This window comes from Gopherus evgoodei, chromosome 3 (assembly GCF_007399415.2).
Source record: "Gopherus evgoodei ecotype Sinaloan lineage chromosome 3, rGopEvg1_v1.p, whole genome shotgun sequence".
Lineage (NCBI taxonomy): Eukaryota > Metazoa > Chordata > Testudines > Testudinidae > Gopherus > Gopherus evgoodei.
This window is the reverse complement of record NC_044324.1, coordinates 115,013,006-115,031,439: the sequence shown is the minus strand read 5'-3', so window position 1 is coordinate 115,031,439 and position 18,434 is coordinate 115,013,006. Positions and strand designations below refer to the sequence as shown.

General features: G+C 39.7%; 1 protein-coding gene across 2 annotated transcripts in view; it reads right to left on the bottom strand.

Annotated features, from left to right (window-relative positions):
- The window catches only part of PEX7 (peroxisomal biogenesis factor 7), a 78,367-nt gene that overhangs the window by 42,540 nt on the left and 17,393 nt on the right, over positions 1–18,434 (bottom strand). For both annotated transcript variants that reach the window (XM_030556402.1, XM_030556401.1), the window contains 3 exons: positions 7,876–7,982; positions 7,355–7,468; positions 4,660–4,715 (listed from right to left, as the gene is read on the bottom strand). In XM_030556402.1, coding sequence (XP_030412262.1) covers positions 4,660–4,715; positions 7,355–7,468; positions 7,876–7,982 — 277 coding nt within the window. The remainder of the gene's footprint in view (positions 1–4,659; positions 4,716–7,354; positions 7,469–7,875; positions 7,983–18,434) is intronic.

Genomic DNA, 18,434 nt, shown 5'->3' with positions numbered 1-18,434 from the left:
CAACAGGCCTGAGGCCACAGGCTGTCCTCACAGTTAAGATGCCCTCTTTCATAATGACCACTGCCTCCTATCAGTGCCCAATGGGAGTGCAGCCAGATGCCCTGAGGGAAAATGATAGCCCTCTGTGCTGTCAGCAGGCCCAGAGCACACTGGGAGAAGCAAGTGAATAGAGGCAATGGCCAATATTGCTAAGGGAAGCCCATGGCCTCAGACCCATCTAGTGCAATAGGATATAGCAGACTTTTTGAAAGTGGGTAATTCATATAATTCTCGAAGATAACAGTTTCTTCATCAACAGAAGCTGAATTATGAGGGTAACATGAAAAAGTTACCGTTAATCCTAAAAATAATTTCTTCAACCATAACCTCTTCATAAGATTTGTGATTTTAGTTAAATGGGAAGTTGTGGGAGTCTACACGATTTTCTTAAAAATCATTTAGAGGCAAAAGAGATCATAGGGTACTGGATTCCTTAATTTTAAAATGGTCTTAACTCAATCAGATTTACTTGTAATGTCTCAAAGTTTATTCTGTATTGAATTGGACAATGAGGTTTTCAATTTGCTGGTAACTACAAAAAAATGAAAATTTTTTGTTTTGGGGCAAACTGAAAATGATTTTTTTTTCAAATTTTTCAAATTGGAAAGCACAGCAAATCAGGTCAAATGCAATGATTCGTTTTACTCTACATTTTGCAACTGGGTATTTAAACAAAAACAAAGGAGGACTAGATTCATAAAATTCCTAGAGGAGAAGGTGGTGGTGCTGCCACTCCCCTTCTTATTAGTTTTAACCTGGTGGTTAGGATTCTTACCTGGGATGTGGGAGAGACAGGTTCAATTCTTCCCTCTGACATGGAGAAGGGATTTGAACTTGTCTCCCACATTGCAGGAGCTTGCACTGGGCTATGTGATATTCTAAGGCAAGTCTCTCTCTCACTCTCTTCAGTTGAAACTGTTCTGCTTTTTATAGTCATTGGAGCAGGGACTCCGATTTGGGTCTCCCACATCCTACACAATTGCCCTAAACACCAGCCCAGAGAATCATTTTCACTCTCTTTCTCTGGGCCAAAGACTATCCATAGTAATTCATAATGACAGTGGATAGTCATTGGGCCAAGGAAAGTATGTGAATGACTTTCTAGACTTCCCCAGACTAATCCATAGCTTAGTGGTTAGGGTACGTTCTTGCAAGGTGGGTAGACCCTAAGTTCAAATCCTTTCTCCACATCAGGCATAGGGGAGCAGTAAACACAGGATACCTACGTAGCAATGTGTGTCCTAATAATCGGGCTAGAAGTTATAAGGAAAGCACCACCACATTCCACTCCTCCCATTTTGTGACCTCACCCTAAAACATTAAATTGTTTCAGTAATGTTAAAACCAACCATTTCATAGTGACATTACCAAAACATTTCAATTTTTCAGTTCTGCCAAAACTGTTCTGCAAACTGGTCAAGCAAAACTACATATTTTGGTGAATTAGCCATTCATCAAAACAAACTTCACCTAATTCTACTTCTATACTCAGAGTAAATGCTGTAATTTTGGAAAGGATGTACTGTATTTTTCTTATGTAACAAAGAAGTCAAATCCCTGCTTTAAGTACAAAACTCATTTCAACTTTAACTATAGAGACAACTAGCACCTCCTTAACAAAAGGTCTGTACGCTTGGCTATACTGTATTTCTTCCTGTTCTTTGTAACATTGGTTCTTTTCAATGTGAACCAATATATTAGAGTTTTGCAATAACACATTTTTTCTATAGAAATGTTTTTCGTTTCTGAACAACGTTGTGGTTTTGGTGTTTATAGTTACATTACTTTTTGACCATATGAGTAAGTTCAGTTTAAATCGGTCTCCTGAAGGTACGCACATTTTTACATTTTTTTTTATTTCAAAATTATAGCATTTGCTACTGTGAGTGCTAGAGTCTAGTTAGAAAAATCCTCCCCTCCCCAGTTAGTACATAATTTTAAGGTTTATCAAATGTTCAGTCTCCTATCCCATGTGCATTTAGATAGCTCTTAGTTCAAAACAAATACAAAATAAAAAACTGAAGCTTGTTGACAATACAAGTGTGTGGAATCCTAACCAGAGAACAGATACAGTACTGGCACCAGAGGTTTAAGCTTCCTTACACTAACTGCTAGTATCCCTCAATCTTTTAAGGGACCACCTTTCCCTTCTGCTGATATTTCCAACAAGCAAGCCAGTTAGTTCCAATGAACACCTGTCCATTAAGAACTGGATAGAGACTGTCAATTGCTTCAGCCACCAGACAGTAAATACCTTGCATGAATGTCAACATGATCTGGATTCAAAACAACCACCTAAGAGGTAAAAGAACTCTGTAAAACAGTCTTTTCTCCTTCTGTTTCAGAAATGCTTGCCAGACACGTAGAAGTGTTATTAGTTTGGTCTGAAAGCCTGTTCTCTCCAGTGATGCCTGCTGTTAGCCTAGTTAAAAATAACTTAACTCATAAAACAGCTTATTAGTTTTCTAGGTCAAAGCATGGAGTTTTCATCCACTTTGGAATCATATCTTCAAGTCTGTTTCTTTTTCAAGCTCATATATCCCACTTTTCCTGTACTGAGTCTTGGTTTTCTCTTGTTCTGTGAGGGATGATTAAATGTATCTATATATTAAGTGACGTTGGTTTTTATTTTGAGTATTTTAAGATGACTTCACCCTACACTTTTCTTTAGCCTCTCTTCTCTCTCCTCTCCCTACCTTGTGACTATTCTGACAGAGGTGTATACAACAGATAAGAGGCTTACTGTATTACACTGCCCTGCTATTCTGGACTGTATATATTTTCCTCCCTGCTCCCATCCTCCTTAACTTCTTCTGTCCTGACAGAATGACTTGGTAAATGATTATATATTTTGATTTCACAAACCACATATGTTTAATAAAAATATTATGAAGAAATAAGGTAATAGCTTAAAGACCTAAACAGCATTAAAAATATAAGAACTCTACATAAAACTGCAGCATTTCCAGTACAGTGGAATGGTCTTGCCGTAAAGTTGTTTCAATATATACTGAATTTTAATGGTACCTGGAACACTGCAGCCTCATGATCAGGGCCAGCGCTACGGTTTAGGCAGCCTAGTCAATCGTCTAGGGCGCCAGGATTATTCGGGGGGCGGCATTTTGCCGGGGGGGTGACAGGCGGCTCCGGTTGACCTGCCGCAGGCATGCCTGCAGAGGGTCCGTTGGTCCGTGACTCCGGTGGAGCTGCCGCAGTCATGCCTGCAGACGGTCGGCTCCTCGCGCGGCTCCGGTGGACCACCCACAGGCATGACTGCGGCAGCTCCACCAGAACCACGGACCAACGGACCCTCTACAGGAGTGACTGTGGCAGCTCCACCGGAGCAGCAGGATCAGCGTGGGGGGCGGCGAAATGGCCGTGCGCCTAGGGCACGAGAAACCCTAGCGCCAGTCCTGCTCATGATGCAACTTTTCACAATATTGTGTCTCAATGCTGCATCAATACCATTATAGCTAAGAATGGTTATTCAGAAATGGAGTCGAGTGGAGTCAGCTGACTATGGCTAATGCTATTATTTAGAAAAACAACATCAGGATGTATAGAACATGTAATTTTTTATTATTTGTATTGTGGTTGGTTTTGGGAGGTCTCCTATCAGTAACTGGGAGCCCTCGTGCTAGACTATAATGAAAACAGACACCCAAAGAGCCTGCAATCTAAATTAAAGCATCACTTACATTTTGAATGATTTTGGAAAATGGGGAATTTGGAAAATTAGAAGAGTTTTCTACCACATCATCTGGGGGGTGGGGTGGAGTGAGGGAGGAGGGGAAGAAATTTAGCCCTAGTATTTAAACATAACATCTTCAATCCGCTTTACAGCATAAAAATTAATTACACCTCAAAACACACCCTTGAGTGGTAAATGTAAGTATTTAGTAGGTTACTTCATAGTATAGTATCATAAATTAATATAGCTTGTAGAGAGTGATGTCTTAATAATAGGACACCTCTCTTCAGTGCTCTTATAAAATTCTTACTAGCACCATCAGTTTTATTGATGTAGCCAAGTTACCGTTACTGAAGTTCTACTGTATTGTACAATTCAATAGGTTTAAACCTAAAAATATCATGAAAGTCCAAGGACCTGTGATGTAGCAAAGTTCTTCAGGCATGTACTGAAAAAGAGCATGCAAGACTGAGCTTTATCAAAAAAAAAGAAAAAAAGGGTGAGTGTGTGTGAAGTTTTCCTTCACAACAGGTTTAAATATAAATAAGTCACAAAAAGATAAGATAAGTTACCCAAATATATTCAATGAAGCGGTTGCTGCTACCTTCTTAATAAAAAAAAAAAAAAAACCATCACAACTGGACAAAATCCTGTTCAGCATAATGGTAGGAAAATGTTCACAAGCAGCATCTGTTAGGGCAGATATAGTTCATAAAGGGCTACTGAGATAACCTTTAAAGAATCCATGCATTTGTAGTCAGCTCATGAAAATGGAAAGCATGAATAATAATCCTGACAGCAAACACTTAAGTGTGCCCAGTTTAGAACATTTTTTTTACTGGCATAACAAACATACTCCATCTCTTATATATGAGACACAGTCAAAAACAGATTCTCTTCCTACTCGCGTGTAATAAAAGACACTCTACCTCACAGTAAAATCATAGGAGCAGGAGGCCAATAAAGTTGCATGAAATGGTGAAAACTGCAAGAAAGAAAAAAAAGGACAATGCAAAAACCTTAGGTACATATTTATCAACTTTCCAGAAATAAATAATAAAGTTATCTTCATTAAGACTGCTTAGGAAAATACCACAACACACTGTAACAAAACAGGCTGCTTACTTTAACCACTGAGCTTTAGCAATTATGCTTTAAACAATATGTAATCAGCTACACTATACTGGTAGGAATCCATTTCATTGTAGTGGTTGCCTGCAGCACTACTATAAATTAAGGACCTGACAGTGTTTCCATTAGGTATTTCCTTTGAGATAGTCATACAGCAGGCTATTAAACTTTACCTTGGGCTGACACTTTGAATGCCCTCTCAGGCTAGAAAGAATGTTTCAGTAAAGCTGTGTGACCATTTCGGTTTTTCCAGCTCAGTTACAGCAAAACATACCCAAATTTGTATCACACTTCAGAAGACATTTAAGATAGATTTCGCTGGCACCAAAGCCATACTTTGTCCTGAAATTCCTTTATTAATTAAGAAGATTGGAGTGAAGTTTGAAAACTGGTAGTTACACAAAAGTCTAATACATTTCCCCACAATGCACGGCATATTATAGATTAAATTCTAGTATGAACTGTGGAAATGAGCACATCCAAAAAACTGCAACAAAGAGGGATGAGAAATAGGATAAAAATTGCTCATCTCAGCTCTGGCATCTTAACAGGGAATTTCCTAGGTTTCTAACAAAAATCTCAAATCCTTGAAAGGCAGTACACATACTAATCACTGATGTGCCTGGTAATTTACTTTACCTTTAAAGATTTGTATGTGTGGAATTTCCTTTTCTAAATGGTCCAAAGATCTGCCAAAGAGGAGACCTGCTCCTGCAGACCTCAGATGTATATTGAGGGGTGTGGAGATGGAAGAGAGGAAAATGAGTGGAGGTGTAGTCATGGTGTTGGAAGAGGAGGTGTAGTCATGGTGTTGGAAGAGGAGACAAAAGCATTCCCTTGATCTGCTAACCACATTTCCTTCTCACCCACCATGGAGGGGTAATCCTGATGCAGCAGATCTCCTTTGATTCTCAAAGGAAAACCTAGAGAGGGAATCCAAGCTCATCGCTCCCCTCCTGCAGTGGCAAGGAGGTGAATGGGGTGGGACTCCACATCAACCTACTCATGTCCACAGGACTTGAGCTCTCCTCTTACCATCTACAAGAAGGGCTGGAATGTGCAGCTGGTAGGAGGCTTAAGGTCAGCAAAGAGGATGATCTCTCTTTGCTTTCTGCCGTACTGCAGCCCCAGAGAGGGGTGTCCAGCTAACGCTTCTCTTCCCCCCCATCTCCTCCACAGTGAGACATAAGAATCAAATCAGGGGAGGGAAAGAGGGACAATGCAAACCCCAATTCCTACAAGACAAAATAAGCTAGCCCAGCTCCTGACAAGCCCAAACAGGGCTCATCAAAGACAAACACAAACTGAAGTTCACAGAGACCTAGAGGTAGCTCCCAATGAACCTCCTACGATCTGTGAGGTGGGTCAACAAACTCTTAAGGCTCACTGAGGAGGCTCCCCTCTTGTAGACCTCAGTCGGGTCACAGAAAAGGCAAGGACACCTGCGTCACTCCATTCTCCTTCATCCCCCAGATTTCCTATAGTCTGCAGGAAAGCTCCTTTCCCATGGGCCTCGGGAGCATGAATAGTAAGAGCAGGAGACTTAAAGGCAACAAAAGAGCGGCCTCATCGTCCCCATGATCTCACATATTGTTCCATGGAGCTCCTGATTCATCAAAAATAACTCATCAGAGCTGATAGTGCTATTACTATTTAATATCTTAAGAACCTGTCAAAAATCTTGAGAGCTGTGCTCCAGAAATCAACTAGGAGAGTCTAGTAACCTTGGGTAGTTTTTTCCAGCCACAAAGTGGCAAGGAAAATAGACTTGAATTTTCTGAACCCCTCTACTCTTAGGGTGCCACAGTTCAGAGCTAATTCACTTCAAACTGGGAGATACGGGAAGGTTCTACCTCTGCTACAGTACTAAGCCACCAATTTTGAGGCCAATGGCAAGAAAGGGAGGAAAAACTGGGTTTATAATGGAAACTCATTTGCAAGCTTAATTTTGTGGTGGCTTTGTTGCTCCTAATTAGTGCCTTTCATGCCTAAGGCTCCTCAAGCCCTTCTATACACACACAAATGCACACTCAGCTATCTCTAAGCCTTATTCTACACACATGCTGCTATCGCTAGAGTGGAAAGAAGCTGCTGTTAAACAGCACACAGAAATAAAACAAAACAATTTAAGAAAGGAATGTGGGAGTATAGTAGTTTCAGATGAAACTACATGAAGAATTTAAGTTGACCAGGCTTTCTTTAAGTTTTTCATTCTGTGGAGCCCTTTACAATGAAAAGATCGTCTCTTGAAGCTACTCTCTTTCACAGCACCTCAAAAACTTATTCTGAAAGTCAAAATGTTGTATGTGTGGACCATTAGGAAGTACTCTGAGAATAACTAGTCTGTGAACAATTAAACAAGCAAAAATCTTGGGTACCTGCTTACTTGCTTCTTTATTTCTAGTTCTTAGTTACATATATACTGTTTGCATCACTGACACTTTAATAGAAACTGGAGTCCATTGACAGGGTAAAACAAAGAATTAAACTTACTTTTACTCTCCTTACAGCATAAGTATGGCCAACGAGGTTGAATACTGGCTGCCGGACATTCCTCAGATCCCAACCTTTCAAACTACAGTCAACTGCGCCAGTTACCAGCAAATTCTGATTATTAAAAAAAACAAAAACCACACATCCAGACACATTAGAACAGGATTACGACTAAACTGCAATGATTAAAATACAGCCTACATGGTCTAAAATGAAAATGGAAATGTACGTTACAAATATGTTTATACACAAGAAACAATTTTGTAAACTATGCAAGTGTTTTTCTAACAGTGTAACCAAAGATTGAGTCCTTCCTATGCCATTTATCCCTAGGAATGACTCTTCTGGGATGTGAGCCCCTGTTTGTGACTGAAAATAATCTAATCAGCCATTAGACATGATTGTTACTCGCACATCAGTAGAGCTGAAAAGACATTGAGGTGGCAGTAAAAGACCTTTACTCTTTAAGAAAAGTGGTTCATTTAGGAATGTTTACTGTAGTTTGGCACAACACATTATACCTCGTCATATTTGCACCAGTCACAGCTCAAGATCTCAGCCTGGTGGCCCGGAATCACTACTTTGACTCCTGGTGTCTTCACATCCCAAATTCTTAAAGTCTGATCACCTAAAACAAAGGAATCATTGGTGAGCCAAGGGTAATCACAGTGAGTTTTCCCATTATAACTCTGAAATACTTCAAAATCGACCAGTACAAAAAGTGACAATAATTTGCTTAGCCTTCTACAAAACATGGCATGAATCACTTACAGTCCAAACAAGAATGTCTAATTATACACAAGATTCATTGAGACACACACAAGAAATTATTAGGGTTTTATCATTTAATTAACAAGATAATCAAACCTAATACCTAGCTTTGTTTTATCACTAGCACCCTCTGTTGCTTTCTCAATTTGAGTAGGTTTTGAAAAAAGGATATGGGGTAACATTTTCAAAAGGGCTTAAGAGTATGTCTACAGAGAACACGTGACACACAGGGTTCTCATTAGATAAGGCAGGATTCACTGAAGATTATGTGATCAAATAGCTCCTGCACTACTAATTTTACTTGCTGTAGTGGGATACATTTCATTTTGGGTTTTAAATTTCTCAGTGATATAATAATGGGATTTTTTTTATAGGAAAAAGCTATTTTATCTTTGAAAGATGTACTCCATCAGACAATACAGATTTTAAGAGGTAGTTTACATTTTGCAACCCACACTACTTGACACTACTTTACATTTTTGTAAGAGAATCAATACACAAATACATGTGTTGTTTGGCCCATTATCTTTGTGGTTAATCAAAGAAGAATTTTTAGGGCCAAAGATATTTGGAAAACTAGCCCATTGAGCCAACAATAATTTTGGCAGAATATAGGCAATTTTCTTAATGGTAACAAAAAATTATACCTGACCATATGAAATAGCCATTATTTTTGATCTAGTAATCTGGAGGCAACACAGCGGAGCAAACACAGATTTGGTGCCTGTCAGAAACAGTATTATCATAAGAATATAAGAACAGCCGTACCGGGTCAGACCAAAGGTCCATCTAGCCCAGGATCTGTTTACCGACAGTGGTCAATGCCAGATGCCCCAGAGGGAGTGAAGCTAACAGGCCATGATCAAGTGATCTCTCTCCTGCCATCCATCTCCACCCTCTGATGAACAGAGGCTAGGGACACCATTCTTTACCCTTCCTGGCTAATAGCCATTTATGGACTTAGCCACCATGAATTTATCCAGTTCCCTTTTAAACATTGTTATAGTCCCAGGCTTCACAACCTCCTCAGTTAAGGAGTTCCACAAGTTGACTGTGCGCTGTGTGAAGAACTTCCTTTTATTTGTTTTAAACCTGCTACCTATTAATTTCATTTGGTGACCCCTAGTTCTTGTATTATGGGAATAAGTAAATAACTTTTCCTTCTCCACCTTCTCCACATCACTCATGATTTTATATACCTCTATCATATCCCCTTTTAGTCTCCTCTTTTCCAAGCTGAAGAGGCCTAGTCTCTTTAATCTTTCCTCACATGGGGCCCTCTCCAAACCCCTAATCATTTTAGTTGCCCTTTTCTGAACCTTTTCTAGTGCTAGAATATCTTTTTTGAGGTGAGGAGACCACATCTGTACACAGTATTCGAGATGTGGGCGTACCATGGATTTATATAAGGGCAATAATATTTTCTGTCTTATTCTCTATCCCCTTTTTAATGATTCCTAACATCCTGTTTGCTTTTTTGACCGCCTCTGCATGGACATCTTTAGAGAACTATCCACGATGACACCAAGATCTTTTTCCTGACTCGTTGTAGCTAAATTAGCCCCCATCATATTGTATGTATAGTTGGGGTTATTTTTTCCAATGTGCATTACTTTACATTTATCCACATTCAACTTCATTTGCCATTTTGTTGCCCAATCACTTAGTTTTGTGAAATCTTTTTGAAGTTCTTCACAATCTGCTTTGGTCTTAACTATCTTGAGTAGTTTAGTATCATCTGCAAACTTTGCCACCTCACTGTTTACCCCCTTCTCCAGATCATTTATGAATAAATTGAATAGAATTGGTCCTAGGACTGACCCTTGGGGAACACCACTAGTTACCCCTCTCCATTCTGAGAATTTACCATTAACTCCTACCCTTTGTTCCCTGTCTTTTAATCAGTTCTCAACCCATGAAAGGACCTTCCCTTTTATCCCATGACAGCTTAATTTACGTAAGAGCCTTTGGTGAGGGACCTTCCAGAAATCTAAGTACACTATGTCCACTGGATCCCCATTGTCCACATGTTTGTTGACCCCTTCAAAGAACTCTAATAGATTAGTAAGACACGATTTCCCTTTACAGAAACCATGTTGACTATTGCTCAACAGTTTATGTTTTTCTATGTGTCTGAATTTTATTCTTAACTATTGTTTCGACTAATTTGCCCGGTACTGACATTAGACTTCCCGGTCTGCAATTGCTGGGATCACCTCTAGAGCCCTTTTTTAAATACTGGCGTTACATTAGCTAACTTCCAGTCATTGGGTACCGAAGCTGATTTAAAGGACAGGTTACAAACCTTAGTTAATAGTTCCGCAACTTCACATTTGAGTTCTTTCAGAACTCTTGGGTGAATGCCATCTGGTCCCGGTGACTTGTTAATGTTGAGTTTATCAATTAATTCCAAAACCTCCTCTAGTGACACTTCAGTCTCTGACAGTTCATCAGATTTGTCACCTACAAAAGCTGGCTCAGGTTTGGGAATCTCCCTAACATCCTCAGCCGTGAAGACTGAAGCAAAGAATCCATTTAGTTTCTCCGCAATGATTTTATCGTCTTTAAGCGCTCCTTTTGTATCTCGATCGTCAAGTTGCCCCACTGGTTGTTTAGCAGGCTTCCTGCTTCTGATGTACTTAAAAAACATTTTGGAGTTTTTGGCTAGCTGTTCTTCAAACTCCTCTTTGGCTTTTCTTATTACATTCTTGCACTTAAGCTGGCAGTGTTTGTGCTCCTTTCTATTTGCTTCACTAGGATTTGACTTACACTTTTTAAAGGAAGTCTTTTTATCTCTCACTGCTTCTTTTACATGGTTGTTAAGCCATGGTGGCTCTTTTTTAGTTCTTTTACTGTGTTTCTTAATTTGGGGTATACATTGAAGTTGGGCCTCTATTATGGTGTCTTTAAAAAGGGCCCATGCAACTTGCAGGGATTTCACTTTAGTCACTGTACCTTTTAACTTTTGTTTAACTAACCCCCTCATTTTTGTATAGTTCCCTCTTTTTAAATTAAATGCCACAGTGTTGGGTTGTTGAGGTGTTCTCCCCCTCACAGGGATGTTGAATGCTATTGTATTATGGTCACTATTTCCAAGCGGTCCTGCTATAGTTACCTCTTGGACCAGCTCCTGCGCTCCACTAAGGATTAAATCTGGAGTTGCCTCTCCCCCTGTGGGTTCCCGTACCAGCTGCTCCATGAAGCAGTCATTTAAAGTATTGAGAAATTTTATCTCTGCATTTCGTCCTGAAATGAAATGTTCCCAGTCAATATGGGGATAATTGAAATCCCCCACTATTATTGGGGTCTTAATTTTGATAGCTTCTCTGATTTCCCTTAGCATTTCATCATCACTATTACTGTCCTGGTCAGGTGGTCGATAATAGATCTCTAATGTTGGGATGGATGACACTACTTCAGAGAGGAAAAATAATACCATACATTATAAAGCGACCTTCCTACTGAGCCCTTTGCCCAATGGAAGAGTCAACACCAAAGCCAAAACTGGCTCCCCATTTTCCCAGCTCAGCTGCAGGTAGAAGGACTCACAAATAAAACGCTACCCTTTTAAAAACAAACAAACAAACAAAACCCTTGGGCTGATAAACATTTGTAAGATGGACAGGACAGAACAAGGTTAAAGACCATTTGAAGCATACCAATTACAATCATATTCATTATGGGTCGTCACTAATCAGCATTCGATATTAAGCAAACACAAAGATTCCCAAAAGTTTCCAATAAAAATGCATTTATGTATTTATTTATTCATTCATTCTACTTCTAGTAACAAGTCACTGCTATTAGGCAACAGATTTTTGCTGGTCTGTTGGGTGGTTACTGAACACAGAGTTGTCTGCGTATTCTACTTCATTCACCTTAAATTTTATAAATCTGATAAAATAAAAAATGAAGATAATTAAACATCCACACACTCACCCAAAGATTCCTAAAAAGAGATCACAAACAAAAGTGTAAATTTCACCCCTTGCATAGAGCTGGCCAATGCATATATATCACATCAGTCCCACTAAGGCACTAAAGTTTACATTAGACTTAAATGGTGCACAGGCTTTACGCTGGCTTTTTGTCAAAGGGTGTTTTTCATCCAAACCTATAACCCACAGTACATAAAGTCCAGCAAGACAAGAATTAGTTAGCACAATCAATGCCAGACTGTGCTGAGACAGAACAATCACAATTCAGCAAGGCTAGATACTTATGAGATTAATGAAAAATAACTGTCCTGAAGGCAAAAATGGGTCCAGTTAATGCAGCTTCAAATTAGTTTTCAAAGAACCAAATACTTTTAGCTGAAAGGTTTTTACTTAAATAATGAAACTGGTTTGATAAATACTACTGTCAGGAATCTGACCCTACTATAACTGGTCACTACATAGGAACAAACTGGATAAAAGTGGTTTTAATCCACTGAAAGAAGTAGTTACCAGTAAGAGGTAACTTAAACACAAATATCCATGTACAATATCTCAGCAAAACCCAAACAGAATTTAGCATTTACTATGGTGTTGTCCATCCAAAGATCACTACTTAACATTAATTTAGCCTCACAACACTGCTTAAGGGCAGTAAGTATTATTCTTGTTTTTACAAATGAGGAAACTGAGGCACAGAGCGGTTACGATACTTGCTCAAACTCACACAAAAACTCTAAGGTAGAGCAAAGAGCAGAATTCCAAGTGTTCTGACTCTCAAAACAATCCTTCTAGGGACTTTTAAAATGATCATTCAATCGGTTTTATTCAGTCATAAGAAATAAATCTGAACAGATAATCCAGCAAAGTATTAATGAAAAATTTTAGGATATATAGAGCTTTCATTAAGGTCACTCAATAGGGCTACAATATACGCATGAGGCCCATTTTCACATAGCAAAGACTAGAAAGTAATTAAAGATAACGGACTGCAAGAAATCTTTAGTCTCCAATTTAAATTTTTCAGTCTGAGATAAAATGCTCTTCAGGTATGCCAAGAATCTAAATAAATCGAAGTAGTTTTAATCTTTCTCAAATATCTTACTGTACACTGTTCCTCTCTGAAAAAAGTTAATGTATTTTCCTGTTATACTTTTAAACACTCTTTTTACCTGTTGACAATCTCTACCACAGAATACTTTACTTGAGAATGCTTTATAGCCACTAAGTGCTGTAGATAATTCTTTATCCTGGTTGGCATACACTATAAATAAAGGGCCACGCATTTTTGGCATGGCATTTCCCTTCAGCTTGCAAAATTAGAAATTAATTTAATCAAGCGTACTTTGCACAAGACACATGAATTGACATGTAGTTAGATAATATTTCAAATGAATATGCCCACCTCACTTTAACATGCATTTGATTTGACACAAGGAAGCAAGCAAATTATGTATTTTTAATAGCTTGTAGTACAAGTGGCAATTGGTATTGCACTTAGCATTTGCCAAATTATATATTTTGCTTTTTAAAGGCATGCTATGTACAGAAAATACACATACTAATTAATGCATATTATTTCTTCCCCTTTTAAAAGTTTTCAATCTCCAAATACCATACAAATATTCAAGGTACTTAGTGGCAATATTTGTGTTTATATTTAGCACATTAAATGCCTATAAATGAACACAAGGCACTTCTAGGAAGTAAAGAAAAAGAGCACTAATTTTATGAGCAGAAGGCAGAATTTTCAATATAATATAAGAGCATCAATATATACCTACTCAGGAACTTATCTCTGTCACACTTCCCATCATCACAAGTATTTGAGTCACACTTTGGTTTTGTTGGAAATTGGGTAAACTCAAATATATTTAAATGTGGTTGTCCAAGGGCTGTTTTGCCTTGGGGAGCCACTTCTGGGACAGAAAAAAAGCAAAATCTGATTGTTATTACATCTCCTTTCTTGATAGAAACACCTGAAGACTGAAGAATGTGATGGCTTAGCAAGACAAAATTGGGTCCAGATATATTCACATGTTAACAGAGAAATTATCTTGCAGACCACTCCCCTTTCATTCATGATCACTCAGAACTTTATCATCCCCTTTTTGCAATCATAACATACTACAACAATTATTTGCATTGAAGTGTATTACATATTTTAACTTTTATTGCTAGCTTAGACTGGGGAGGGCAAACTACAGCCCACAGGCCGCATCCAGCCCGCCAGCCATTTAAAATCCGGTCCTTGAGCTCCCACTAGGGAGCAAGGTCTGGGGTCGCTCCACGCAGCTCCCGGAAGCAGCAGCATGTCCCCTTTCCGGGTCCTACGTGTAGGGGCAGCCAGGGGGCTCCACTCCACATGCTGCCCCCACTCCAAGCACCGTTTGCGCAGCTCCCATTGGCTGGGAACCACAGCCAATGGGAGCTGCAGGGGCGGTGCCTGCGGACAGGGCAGAGCGCAGTGGAGCTGCCTGGTTGTGCCTCGAGTAGAAGCCAGAGGGGGGACATGCTGCTGCTTCCGGGAGCCACTTGAGGTAAGCGTTGCCCCAAGCCTGCACCCCTGAGCCCTCCACCCGTGGTCCTGATCCATCGGTCCCAACCCAGAGCACCATCCTACAACCCAAACCCCACATCCCCAGCCCCACTCTAGAGCCCTGACCCCTCACCCTGCACTCCACTCCCCTGTCCCAACCCGGAGCCCCCTCACGCACCCTGAACTTCTCAATTCTAGCCCCATCCTGGAGCTGAATCCCCAGCCAGAGCCCTCACTACCTGCTGCACCCCAACCCCAATTTCATGAGCATTCATGGCCTGCCATACAATTTCTATACACTGATGTGGCCCTCGGGCCAAAAAGTTTGCCCAGCCCTGGCTTAGATGCTGAAAAGAAGCAAAGCCAACACCATGTAACCAGCCTGCTCTCTGAAACCAGAGTTTGGGATCCTCTGGGTTACACAATCTGGTTAGTAAAAAATGTTTTCAAAGATTCTAGTAAGAGATGTTAACATTTTCAGAAAGGTAAATCTCAAACCCAGACACCCCATCCATACTCTTTGGTGACAAGAACAATGCAGTCACAGATGGCATACAAGGGTAATAATGGGGTAGCCGTGTTAGTCTGGATCTGTAAAAAGCGACAAAGAGTCCTCTGGCACCTTATAGACCAACAGAAGTATTGGAGCATAAGCTTTTGTGGGTGAATACCCACTTCATCAGATGCAGGGTAATAACACTGTCACTCTCTCATACATAAAGTGTGCTGAACACAGGTGTTTACAAAGTATGCAGACTGAATTTGCTTGTTTACTCAAACCAGAAAAGCTGCAGTTCCAAACCTTCTCTCTCAATGTATGCAAATTCCACAGTAAAGACCAAACCCTTCTCACAGCACTAGAGCACTTTCAATCCTGCATTTGCAAAATGACTCCTTGAGGAAAGACTACAATAAATGGAGCTAAAACCATGTTGAATGAGGGAGAATCTCACAGAGCACACACTACTTGAGACAATCTTTTCTTCCCCTTGCACTCATGACCTGTTAAAACTGTAATGAAAACAGTCAGTGCTTACCCTACCCAATAAATGCAATGACAGCATTAAAATTGAAGTCGTAGAAGATAAAACTTAGCTATTATGCTAAGACTTGCTGAGCTTTGTCCAGTACAGAACAGACTCTTCACTTCCAAGTTACCAATGCTGTGCAGTACTGGACAGCATCACTCTTACGTAATTAGAAAAAAACTTGTTAGTTCCTCTTGCTGGCAAATTTAAAGGACAATAAGAATTTGTTGACTCTATAAAGGATGATTCTATAGTGAACTAAAAGAACCTGGCACGATCTATAGCGCTGCAGTGGTTGAGGGTCATTGCGCTGAACTGATTTACATTTGGCTACAAGCTAATGATGTCTGCATTCGGCACCTTCTTTATGTGCTAGTCATCACTTTGTTCTCCAGGTAGAAAGAGAGAGCTTCTAGACAAATGACACAATGAGTCATTAAACCCTTTTAGCCATCAGGCCGTTGTTATTTATGTCATGTCTTTAATCACATTTTCCATATGACAGGTCTTTCGATGTCAGCCAGACATTTATTGGGCCCCTGAGTTGATGCAGCACGTCCACCTGATCTCCCAGCTTACTTTATCAGCTCAGAAATTGCTATTGACATCAGAATAGAATTTATTTACACATTGAATTAACAGCTCCTGTTTGTTAATATTTTCAAACAACAGGTAAGAGACAATCAAATAACCAGCTTGAGTACAAACCATTGCACACAACAATAGCAACATTCTGAAGTGCCTAACATCTTTCAAAATGTGAAGTGCAAGTGTATTAGCTACTAAATAAAAGTTAATGTAACTGTAATACCAGCCAGACATACTCCATTTTCCTGTCCGCTCCACACCAGTTGAATCTTGCTGCACACTGATATGACTTATTTAATTTGAGGACTTTTAATCAAACTAAATATTTCTCAGGTAGCATTCATTCCTTTTTTCATTTGGCTTACATTTCAGCATGGCAAAGGATTCCCTTCCTTCCTTCTCCTCCCCCATTTTCTTAAAAGAAAAATAATACATTGAAAATGAATTCATCATCCCTAGAACCAAGGAACTCACAATATCAGCTTGAGCCAAATATAGAATAGTTCCAGCTTTCTCAGGCAGCTCATATAGGACTCAAGATAGTCTCAATATAGATCTGGAACAAACTCACCGGTCCAGCCCAGGGCCTTGTTTGAGTAGTGAACCTTCCTTCCCCTCCGCCCCCCAGCATTCACAAAAGGAGACTAGATAAGAACAAATTTATTTTCACTTTGTCCCCCAAGAGGACTGAAACGCAGAGGAAAAGAAATGCACAACAGTTGTCCTCCATCTATTTCCATAGCAGTGTCAAATGCTTATCAAAACATTTCAAAGTTAATTAAGTTTGTATCAGGACTAAACTTTTGTTTAAATTGTGGAATAAGTAAATTGTTAACCATAGAGATCACCATTTTCCTAACGGGTAAAAAGCAACAGACACTGGGGAAATGAAACTAATTTCTGGCTTAAAATTCTGAAACTTCATGGTGTGTGTGTGTGCATCACACAAACGAATCATCTAAAGCATTTCAGCACTCTTCTGGATGAAGCTGAAGAAGGGGTGGGAAGGGGAGAGAGAAGGGGTCCAGAAAACAGGCAGAGGAGAAAGTTCAAATATTCTTTTCCATCCCTATTCTGGTCAAAATTTCTGTGTGACAAGTTTTCAGGCCATCATTAGTTCCTAGTGAAACAAAGTTTATTGATCTTTTATTTCTGTTATTAATTTTGAGGATCCTGAAAATCTAAAATGAGGACCCCCGTCTCCTAGTCTCCTTTACCACCACAACTGGAGAAGACCTAGTGCCACAGTAGACATCAGCTAGTTCCAACACCATCCTCTATCCTGAATGTAAGGGCAAAATACCTTTAACCACCCAAAAAGTGAAGTGATCACCTTGAAAATGCACTGTCTGAGATGCTTTAGGAAATGCCATTTGGACTTAAGAGCAAGAAACCATCAGAGTTGTTCATTTACTGGACAGAATAGCAATGGATGCGTCATTACTAACGGCATGAAAAGCTCCATTATGTCTACCATTGTAAAGCCATTTTGTAAAGATTTAAAATAATAAAAAAAAATGAAGGATACTTCTCTGTATAAAACGCTCTGCTTTTAATTCAAGTTCATTGATGGAGTTAATTTATTCAGTAGAACATCACATTTTATTTGGATATAAAGAGGGAGATTTAACAGTATTCTGAGTGCATCAGTTTCTTTCATATGACGACTCTGGGTATGTCTACACTGCAATTAAAAACCCACAGTTGGCCTGTGCCAGCAGGCTCAGGCTAAGGGACTGTTTAATTGCAGAGTAGATGTTCCAGCCTGGGCCCGAGCTCTGGGACCCTCCCACGGGGCCTGGGCCAGCTGCAGGTTTTTAATTTTATCACTTTGCAGTCCTTCATTTGGCCCCAAAGAGATCCAATGCATTTTTTTTGTATTAGTCAGCAGGATCTACAAAACTGGCAGGAGGCAGAAAAAAGTAAAATTGCTGATTTTCTTCCCTGAGGACAGGGCACAGCAATACATAGTAGTATATTATACCGTGTATCTTAAACGGAGGTCTCATACTTTAGGGCGAATGGTCTACTGCTACCATGGTTTTGGAGACTGTCTTTTAAAGATACGTCAGAATATACAAGAAAGCAAAAGCACATCTTAGCAGCCAAAAACAAAAAATTATGAGTGGAAAGGGGAGTTGCATAAATGAAATAGTGTGAAAAGCTGCCTCAGGATCACTGAAGTGAAGCAAGTGCTAGATAACTGCTGATCCCAGTTG